Genomic DNA, 10,519 nt, shown 5'->3' on the forward strand with positions numbered 1-10,519 from the left:
AAATGCCTAAAATTATAATTGGCAGGTCCATATAATTATTTGCAAATAATAATCCAATCTTTGAGTAAATCATAGTACCAAAGGTAATTAATACTGCCAACGTAGGTATACATGTCATTTGCTAAAAACTTCACATATAATTAAACAAAAGCTACTGGCTCACAATTATGAGTATTTAGTAGATCAAGAAACTATTTAATATTCAGGTTATATACTTTTTTTTTTAAAGGCTCAGATTATATAAATAATGAAGAATATGAATGCAAGGACACTCAACAGTATAGATTTGTAGATTGTTTAAGTTTGAACAACAAGATGCGGGAGGTTTAAACATCGAATTACCTTTTCCACCAGTTTTCGACGATCGCATCCAAATGAAGCGATTGCGCAGATTTTAAACACTGGACCAAATACAGAACATCGAATTATAAAGGAACCACTAAGCTAATTAAGAATCAGATAACTCTTCTTTTTCTTTATGCAACGACACAGAATTCCATGCTAATGATAGCACAACAAAAGACGGATGAGCATTTGCTCAGACTGGCAAGGAACAGAAAGTTCGATTAGGATTAAAATTTAACTCTCCAATGGTACAATGGACATAGGATATCAAAGATAAATATTAGCCCCCTGCAATCCAGCATCATAGCGTTAGTATCATGATAGGCTTGGCTATATTTTTATTTTTTTATGAGAAGAAAAACCGGTGATCCTAAGGATAAACCATTTGGGTAAGCTTTCTGACCCCATCCATTCTGTATATATTTTACAAGGATTTCAATTGCAATGCCTCAATATCAGAGGGTTCATTACTGGAGATTGGATGCAGCAACCGTCCAGTTTCCAATTTTTTTTAAAAAATGATAGAAAAAGAAATACCCCAAATTAATGAGCACAATAATATAATGACTAGCACATTTACAACGAGTGGGGGATAAGCACTTGGTTCACCGAGAGTTGATATTAAACACAAACTTGATTGTATGAGCTCTGGAGGCCAAAAACTCGCTGCTCCCTCTGAAAGATTAAGCAAGCGTAATATCTAGATAAAATGTTTTTCTCTTCTTCCGAGTAAAGTTCATATAAATAAATAGCATAAGTTTGAAAACAATAACAGCAAAATGAAATGGGAAAAAAATAAAGAAAAATTTTAGACCCTACAAAAATTGAAAACAGATTCAGTCCTAGATCTCAACTCACAAGGTGGTCAAGCAACCTCTTTGCAGCACTTTACATTTGCTCCGAAGCTCCCCGCATGGTTTCCTGAATATCCACTCCTGCTATGAATTGAAAAGAACATACCTCCTCTCCTGTCTGCATCACTTTAATCTACTTGGTAGCATTACCTGCTGGCTTGTTCACCACCTTTTTCTTAGCACAAACATTCTGCTGGTCTTCCTTACGTGTCACCGTCCTCCCACCAACAACAGGATCACCGCTGGAGTTCCCATTACAATCCAGTTTAGGTCCTGTCTCATCTACACTATTCTTTGGCAAAGTGTTTGGAGAAGCATTGTTGATACAATTTGGCTTTTCCAACCCATCGCTTTCATTCTCAGGCAAGGCAGCTGTGTCCGGACGGAAGCTAGTTTCAGTGGATGGTGGAGCCACAGGTGGCTGCTGCAATGTTGGAGAATGGCCAGATCCAGGTGGGGGCAGGAACACTCCAGTTCCTGGAACCGGCAGTTGAGGTGCCGGATGCCTTGCAGGTGCAGCTACTGTCCATACAGCTGATGAGGGTGTCACTGGGACAGGTGCAGGATAAGGCATAGCTGCAGGGGCGACAGGGGAAGGTGCAATTAAGACCTGCTGGTGGATTCCATCAGGTGGGGGCAGGTGTTGGGGGCAGGTGGGCGGTGCCGGCAGGACACCAGGGGCAGGAACAACTCCATAATGCTTAGGGCCAGATGAGTGATGGGCAACGTTCTGCGGTCTAATTGAACTTGAGCCCCAAGGTGATGGTGGAGGTATGGTGGATGAAGAGTGGCGCAAGCCTTCTGATGGAAAAGCCTTTTTTGGCCGGGACTTCCCAAAAGTTAGAAAGATGCGCTGCTTGCGTATGGAGGGGATAGCACGCTTGGCTAGGTCAGCACTTTTTCCTTGCACCACAAGAAGAGATCTATTGCATATAAAGATGAGAGAGCAGAGGTTAGAAAATATTGGCAGAATCATAACTTCTGATTCATCACTAACTAAAGCAATTTTTAATCGGACAGGATTTACTGTTAGTTTTCTTGGTTCGAGCTATTTCTTCCGCATTATTGTTTTTCTTATATACATTAAATCCATGCAACACCAGATCTAGTATTATTGAAGAGATGTCATACACAACCAATTGATATATGTCAAAGTTTACCCCGACTCACTCTTCAAAATATATAAATACAAATTATCCAATAAAGTAAGTGCATTAAATGGTGTTGCGCATCCAAAAAATAAAACATGACCTTAGATAATATGCAACAGCAGCTGAATAATGTAAGTTAAGAATTCAAATAATCACGAGAATCTTGTTATGTCTGTTTTAACTTATGACATAATTGCACTTGGATGATATTTGTGTTCTTTGTATGTGCTGATCAGTCAGTCGAACAAATGATGCCGTTGGTTTTCACAGAATGGCCCTACCTTTAGGAGTCCAATTTGATTTTTATTGTTCCAAATCATAAATGAGAACTGAGTTTTTGACATGGTTAAAGATTAGATACACATAGATTTGCATTACGCCATGAAGGTATCAGTAGTCCCTAAACCATGTACACTTCTCAAGGTAGACCACCCTACCCCACCCCACCCCAAAGCAAACACACACAAAAATAAATAAATCTCTCTCTCACCCCATTTCCTGGGGGTCTTGATTAACTTTTGCTTTATTGCAAGGCTACTCATGGATCAGTCAGTCTATCATTTTTTTAGTCCACCAATTAGACCAACCCATGAGTTCAATGGTACATATATCATCATCACAAATTGAGCAAAAAGATTGATAATTTTTTCAATGTTCTATTATTATATTTGTTGTAGAGTTTGCTATTCCCAAATCTCATGCTTGTATGCTTTCAATTTCTGATGTATGTATTATGACCAAACAAGATTCCTACACATTACAAAGGATCAAGTCCTTAAAAGATCCCTATGAGAAATTCTGAGTGGTCTAAGCAGTTTTCCCAGTTTCATAACTAGATTAACCAAGATGCTCATGTCACAAGCACAAGGAGAAATCTACTGCTTATCACCTGTAGGTTGATCAGAAAAATTAAATACCATAATCAATTAACAATAAAGGTTCTCTTATTGAACTATCCTAAAAGTCATGAGACACAATAAGAAAAATGAAAGCATACCCCTTTGCAAGAGAGAGCTTGAGAGAACCCCTGTAATCCCCCCCACGGTGATCTCCCCTGATTGCTCGGCCAAAGACAATGTCACATTCTGTCAAAAATAAACTACAAAGAGGCCTACCATACCAGGGTGGCCAGGTATGAGGATGCAAATGGTCCCCCTATACAAGAACAAAAATCAGGCTCACGTGCGTGATACTAATTTCAAAAGCATCATTTTTGACAACTGCTTACCTCATCAAAGAAGTCAATGGTGCAAAAGTCAGGCTTGACAGGAATAATCTGCAGCTGAACCAAGTGATCAAACACATTCCGCACTAAGCTAGGAATACCTTCCACCTTCCGCTCTGAAAGTTTGGTCTTTAGGTCCACATCAGAAACAGACAAAATGGAAATATCAATTTACAATTTAGCTTAGCTATAACAGGCAGAACTTGCCTTTACAGGTCCCAGCTGTATTTTCATCTTCTGGATGTCCTTCAGTAATAGGAAGGCCTAACTGAATCATTTCCCGTCCATGGCCCCTCATTGGTCTTTTTGACATCACCATCGTCCGCCCTGCTTCCCATCATTCCAATATTGTAAGATAATGGCAAATATGGACATCGGATTCTACTCATTGCCATTTGAATTATCAGATCTGGTTGCCGGAACCAATTGTGACTTCACAAACGAAAAACAAATATGAGCATGCAGACTTTGCTACCCAGCAAGCATGTTTTTTCTGTCTCAAAAATGATTATGAACTACTATATGAAATATGAGAACAAATAAGGAGATGCACACAAAATTAATGGACACACATGCAAAAGACCACACGATCACTTGAAGCACAAGAAATAACATAATTCCATAGTTATGTTACCAATAATCATCAAATCTGTATTGAATTTTCGAGCAAAGTGCTTCAATGCCGCAGGTTGCATCTTTACTTGTATTAGGACACTTCGCTACCATCTTTGGCATTCATCTGCATAAGAAGAATGCTACAACTTGTAGGTTTTCATTACCTGCAGATGGCAAGAATTATACCAGCCACCCACAAATGTATGGGACCCAAAGTGACATACTGTCAGGGCCGCCTTATATGATGCATGTGTGGGTTCACACAACATATGTAGGCAGAAAACCTTTAAATCAACACCTTTCAGTTGCATATCAAATCGTCATGGAGAAAGTGTTCACAAGCAAAGATGAGAAATTACATATAACATCCACTGTACCAGCAGAACAGAGAAGAGTATCAGAGTTGAACAATGTAACGTAAAACACATGCCCACATCTTCACCACGTGCACACATACACACACACACACACAGAGAGAGAGAGAGAGAAGGGCACATACTAAATTATAAACTTCATCAGTTTGTTTGTGCTATTGTAGATTTTAGAATAGAATGGGTTTAGATTAGATATTGCATTTTGACTATGTAGAACTCAAAGAATGCCTCAGTAATTCCAAATCGATTATAAGCTCTAGTGTTACCTTTATGAAAGATTACATAAAACAGAATCTTTTCTCCTTTTCTCCAGATATTTCAGGCCAAAAGCTAGTGGATTATACAACAGGGGGTAGCTCATCCACCACTGAGCTCCCACCATACCAGACGAAAGCTGAACCTACTTGCATCAAACAACCTCAAAACCGGCAAAATCATGCCCATCATGCAACCATTGGCAACACCTAAACTAAGCCTCTCTTTTACAGAGCCTAAGCTGTGACAATCCACGCCAAAGCATCCAAAAAACCAAGTCTGAACCCTTGAACAACTCCACTCAGGGCTCACATCAATTACACCCCTTTGTAATCCTTTTATGGACACTCAAGAAGATTTGAACTGTGAATCCCTTCACAGCCAAACCATGGTACCAAATATTGGACAACTGCCCTGGTCATGTAAAAGTTTGAATACTTGCTAAATGGGAAAACAGTAGGGATTACATTGAGCAGACATGGATATCTTGACCAGGGACAAAAATGTGTAACTTTTACATGCAAATTATTTTAACAGAAATTCTTTTTTTTTTACACCATATTCATGCAGTCATTTTCCTACACTTGATTGTAGGTTAGTTATATCAAAACCCCATACTCTATTTCCAAGTCTTTCTCAGTTTAGCCTGAAATCATAGTTAATTTTCATCAAGATAAATCGCCAGCTATCTTTTACATTAGAACCTACCACTCCCAAAATGAAAAGGAAGGGGCATGAAGAAGAGAATATTTCATTTTCATAATCATTCTGCTGCATAAAACAAGTATGATTCACCTATTGAGACATATGACATTGAATATCTTCATTGAAAAACTTATCAGATCCCTCAAAATAGAAAAACTCAAGAAAATGTTTCCTAGATCAGGATCTCATTGTATTAGCACGAATGCATCTAAAACAATAGTGGCCATTTCGTCTCTTCAAGAGAGACGAAATTGGACAACACGGAACTTGCCTTGAAACTCTCCTCTACAACCAGCAGATCTCAAGTCATTTGTCAATGAAACGAGTCTGGTGATTTCTGAGCTATACAATATCTCCTCGTAGAGCTTAAGTCCTTCAACAACATTGACCTGCAAAATTGTGTTTATGCTTTAATAGTCTGCATGCACTGCAAGGCTTAAAAAGAAAATTTTCCTACATTAAAGAGGCAGCTATTTCGGAAAAGAGAAAAGATCAGCATGGTATACGAGACTATTACCACTTTTCCATCACTTATTTCATTAGCCACAAAATCTTTGGGAACTGGAATAAATTTCTGTTTTCCATCTTCATTTGTAGTAATATCCCCACCATGGTGAGGAACAAAATCGTTGCTAGTCCCTTGAAAAAGAAAGAGAGAAAGGATGCTCAACTTTAGAGTGTTTATTTAATTGAGTAATAATGATAATAATACTGAAGTCATTTCATCATCTATAACATGAAGTCACAAAATGATCGTTCAGATCCAATTAAAAGTCAAGTGAGAGTAGTCAAAACAGAATAGAGGAACAAGCGCCTTGAAGAGCACAATCTGTTCACGTGCAATCATATCAAATAATGAAGAGTTTGAAGGAAACAGTTTAGGTCATCATATATGACAACTGCAGCCTGAAACTGAATGGTGGATGCGGACCCCTATATCAGATTCAACAGTATCCCTTTATCACGCAGCTTCCCATGTGAAGGGGTGTGGGGTGCACTTGGGATCAGATCCAGGTCCCCCCATCCTCCATTCAATTTTCCCTTGCAATCGCCACATGTGGCAATGTAATCATATTTCAAGTTACAAAGCCTTTAGAACATCAAAGAAACTTTTCTCTATGATGACTCAAAATGCAGTCCAGCTCATCATATTCAATCCAATTATTGATTAGATTTTGAGACCAGCAAATTAGCTAGATTAGAACAATATGTGAATAATTTGGGAGTGGCTCAGTAATCAGATAATGGTCATACTCATTTAAAAGTAGTTTGTGGAGTTGTTAATCCCTTTAAGAGTACTGCTACATGGCTTCCATTTTGTGCACATGAAAATTTTCCTTCGCCAAATGGCACAGGAGGATTTATATAACTCATGGGATTTGGTGCGATACACAGGCCACAGGGTTTGATTGAATGATGAGTTGCCAGGCCAAAATAAGTGGACTTGATGAACATTTTGCATGCAATAACAGGAGCCCTAAAGCATTTTCCTAGCTTTATTGTATTTTAAGAACATTTATAGTAAGCTAATCTCAATCTTCAAACTGCTCCACATGTCCAGCTATTAGGGTCAGTTTGCACATATTCCGTGATATCATCATCTTAAGCCACATGAATTGTAAAATAACAATGCAAGTCGAGAAGTTGAAATTTTAAATATGAATGGATAACCTGAGCAGTTATCCACATTATCAAATTTGATAAAAGGATTGATGTGTCAAGAGAATGGGCAGTTCTACAAACTAATTACAAATATGACTTCAAATTCTTAGAATAAAGTGTAAGAGGGCATTTATTTGTCACAAACCAAACATGAGTCATGTCATAGAGAATTCTGTTTATTATGATTATACCATCAAGATAAACCCTTTTTCCCAACAAACTTTAAAGAGATGCAATTTCCATATAACACAAAATTACAGCTTATTGAATGTAAATGTCATGAAAAACATAATTGTGTTTATTGTAGGCAGAAGCAAAGGAAATTATATAATGAAGGAACTGTTAATAGACCTAAACATGCTGCATCAATTTTGAAATTTGACTGCAAATTAAGCATATGAATTAGCTCTCGTATATCATGGTCCATTTTCTCTTGTTGTCTAGAAAATCCTTGAAACTGTGAACTGTGAATGCATACCTATCAAGTTTGTGCTAACATCTGTAACAGCAGGCTCCAATTCACTGCACTCAGTTCCAACCGGATTTTCTCCCTCCTTCAGGCTGCAATTTCCCTTCAGAGTTGAAAGATCACCGACCCCTGGATGTAATGCAATGCATAAAGACTATATATTAGAACCAACAGCGCTCATTTTGTTGTATATTTATTCAATATTCATTTCTTAGCTGATATGGGAGCGACATAACTGAATACATCCATCTTATAACTTACCTCTCTAGACAGAAGATACCTAACATTACTATGACAATGCTACATTGTACAAGTTTTAGTTCATGCATCAGCAATTCAAAATAATGTTGAAATCATAGTTAAAGAACCCCTATAAATGACAGGTCAGAAATGCTACACATATTATCTGTTATTTGAAGGCATGCTGACATGCATCGACAAATGGCACATCAGAAATTCATGATGAAATAAATCATTTACTCAGACTAACGCAAAAATGCTCATGATAAGCACCAGAAATAAGAAAGCGACAGTTTAGGAAAAGCTACAAACGCTCACCCTGCTTCTCCACCACATCTGATGAGTCTTTCGATTCCAACACCGGGGCTTCGTCCTTTGGCATCAAATATTCTCCTTTATGCAAATTATCTTCCACCTTCTCTGTCTCGGCTGCATCCATCCCAATTGAAACTGAAGCAGGGGAGCTATGGTTCTCCCGAGCACCTTCGAAACGATGCACGTGCCGGTACCCAAACCCTGGCTTCCTCCCGTCCCTCTCCTTCGGCCCAAAGAAGTGCCTCTGCTGCTGCCTCCTCCAAGCCACCTGCTGCAAGGCAAATATGACTTCAGCCACCGGGAAGTACTGCTGGAAGTGGAGGACAGGCTGCCAGAGGCTGCGCCGCTGGTGAATGCACCCGGCGACATGATCATACTCGCCGGGCTCACCAATGGCCCGGAGGTGTTGAATCAAAAGGTCAATAATGGAATTCGCCGCCGCGAACTCGCCCCTTAGCCACGAGATGAACCCATCCCTCTCATCAAGAAACCACTGCCGCTGCACCTCACCGCCGCTGCCGACTCCACCCCCACCACCACCCGCAAAATGCATGCGCTCTGGGACCAACGCATTCCCTGATGGAACCGACATGGCCCACAAAACCAATCCCCCTCTAGTTCACAATCCCATACCTCCAGATTCAACCCCCTCCAAGAAATAATCCACTCAAAATCCCTCAAAAAACATCAAAATGATCAACAAATCCCGGTAAACACTCCCTCTAATGCAAAACTCGGATCAACGAGATTACAAAAAGAAGTCACACGAAATGCAGGTAAAATTCAGATCTTTACAACCGATCAAAGCGCGATCGAGGCGATAATTACGAATAGATACCGAAAAAATGCAGTGAACTGGAACTGGTGGAGAGATCCGGGATGGGAGTGGATTCAAGCGATCGGAGAAGGGATTGCGCAAGAACCCAGCTTGATCTCAACTAAGAGAAAAAGATATCTTTCTCCACGGAGAGAATGGATTCAGGAAGCTGTGGAGCTGAATTCCGCGAGATCTATATCGATCTTGGACGAGAGGAAAGAAGAGAGGATCGAAAGAGAGGGGGCGGGGGAGAGGATCTAGGGTTTTGGGGAGGGAGAGGTGGCTTGTGGAGCACGCTTCCGCTACTCTCCTTCCATCGACTGCTCATGAGAGAGAAAGAGAGAGAGGGGTAGGGGATTCGTCGGCTTGGAGTTCACGACAATCAGGTCGCCCGTAAAGGATGTTCTATGCGGTAATGGGTTTATATCATCTTGGCCGTCCGTATTTAGCGTCGTGTCACCTTCATTTTTAATATGACGCCCGTAAATTAACGGACAGGATGGATTTGAAGGAAAACTTGACGGAGTTGGACGTCCTCATAGAATTTGTGTGCGGGCTAAGGATTGTCCGTTGCGCTGTTTTTTTTTTTTTTTTCTTAAACGGGTGCTTCATACTTATATACGGATACACCCAATAAAATCAAAATACAAAAGCTCACGGAGTGCCAATGGCAACTCCCCCTCCCCAGGCCGTGTAGGCAGCCACCCAATCAGCCGCCCCGTTGGCTTCTCTGAATAAATGCTTGGCTTAGAAGGCTCCCCCATCTCTCATCATCATCCCTATGTCTCGGATCAAGGGGTGGTATGTGCTCTCATCCCTCGACCCCCTCTGAATCCATCCGATGACTGTGGCCGAGTCGCCCTCCAAGATGATCGAACGGGCCTGCAGCACCACCCGCGCATGTCGAAGGCCCGCCTAGGCTGCTCGCAACTCCGCTCCTGGAACCAATGTATCAAATAGCTGGCAGCCACCTGCCGCCACTACCCTGGAGTGCGGGTCCCGAATCACAAAATCTGCACCGCCCCGTATACCGCCATCCAGCACCGACCCATCGAAGTTGACCTTGAGGAAGCTCGGGGGTGGGAGCTCCCAGGTGAAAAACACCGTCTGGGAAGCTACCGAAGCAAAAAGGGAACCCCAGGTGTCCCAAGCTAACAAAGATATATTTGAGGGGTGGGTGGGCCTGATCTCCATGGCCTGTGCCCGAGCAAACTCTGCAACAAACCTCGGTGACACCCTATGCTCACCGAATATACGAGCGTTCTTTGCCAGCCAGATCTGATATGCCGTGCAAGTCGCTCTAATAGCCTTCTAACAAGTCCGTGAACTGGCTAGCCACTGTCTCATCACCCGTAGAAACTGTGTCCTAGCACTCCAAGCCTCCTGCGGGATCCTTAACCACTGCCATGTCGACCTCGCCCATGTGCACTGGAAGAGCACATGGTCCACCGACTCCTCAGCTCCACATGTCTCACATTCTGCGGGGAGCCCA

General features: G+C 41.2%; 1 protein-coding gene across 1 annotated transcript; it reads right to left on the reverse strand.

The window, feature by feature from the left end:
* Nucleotides 1-978: 978 nt before the first annotated feature.
* On the reverse strand, nt 979-9,357 carry LOC103705814 (RNA demethylase ALKBH10B-like). The gene is made up of 8 exons (XM_008789679.3): nt 8,214-9,357; nt 7,665-7,784; nt 6,042-6,163; nt 5,796-5,913; nt 3,783-3,902; nt 3,579-3,691; nt 3,348-3,505; nt 979-2,122 (listed from the first exon to the last, which is right to left on the reverse strand). Exons 1-8 carry the CDS (start codon nt 8,800-8,802, stop codon nt 1,333-1,335), a joined length of 2,130 nt encoding a protein of 709 aa, XP_008787901.2. The 5' UTR covers nt 8,803-9,357; the 3' UTR covers nt 979-1,332.
* Between the last annotated feature and the right edge of the window lie 1,162 nt (nt 9,358-10,519).

Source organism: Phoenix dactylifera, chromosome 15 (assembly GCF_009389715.1).
Source record: "Phoenix dactylifera cultivar Barhee BC4 chromosome 15, palm_55x_up_171113_PBpolish2nd_filt_p, whole genome shotgun sequence".
In the NCBI taxonomy this organism is placed as follows: Eukaryota; Viridiplantae; Streptophyta; class Magnoliopsida; order Arecales; family Arecaceae; genus Phoenix; species Phoenix dactylifera.

What these genes read in the sequence shown, in the direction of transcription:
- LOC103705814 (XM_008789679.3), bottom strand. Translation starts at nt 8,802, where the DNA reads ATGTCGGTTCCATCAGGGAATGCGTTGGTCCCAGAGCGCATGCATTTT. An exon ending in TTGTAGAGGAGAGTTTCAAG is followed by an intron (nt 3,903 to 5,795) that starts GCAAGTTCCGTG and finishes GATGGGAAGCAG; the next exon opens with GGCGGACGATGGTGATGTCA. An exon ending in TACAGCTGGGACCTGTAAAG is followed by an intron (nt 3,692 to 3,782) that starts GCAAGTTCTGCC and finishes CCAAACTTTCAG; the next exon opens with AGCGGAAGGTGGAAGGTATT.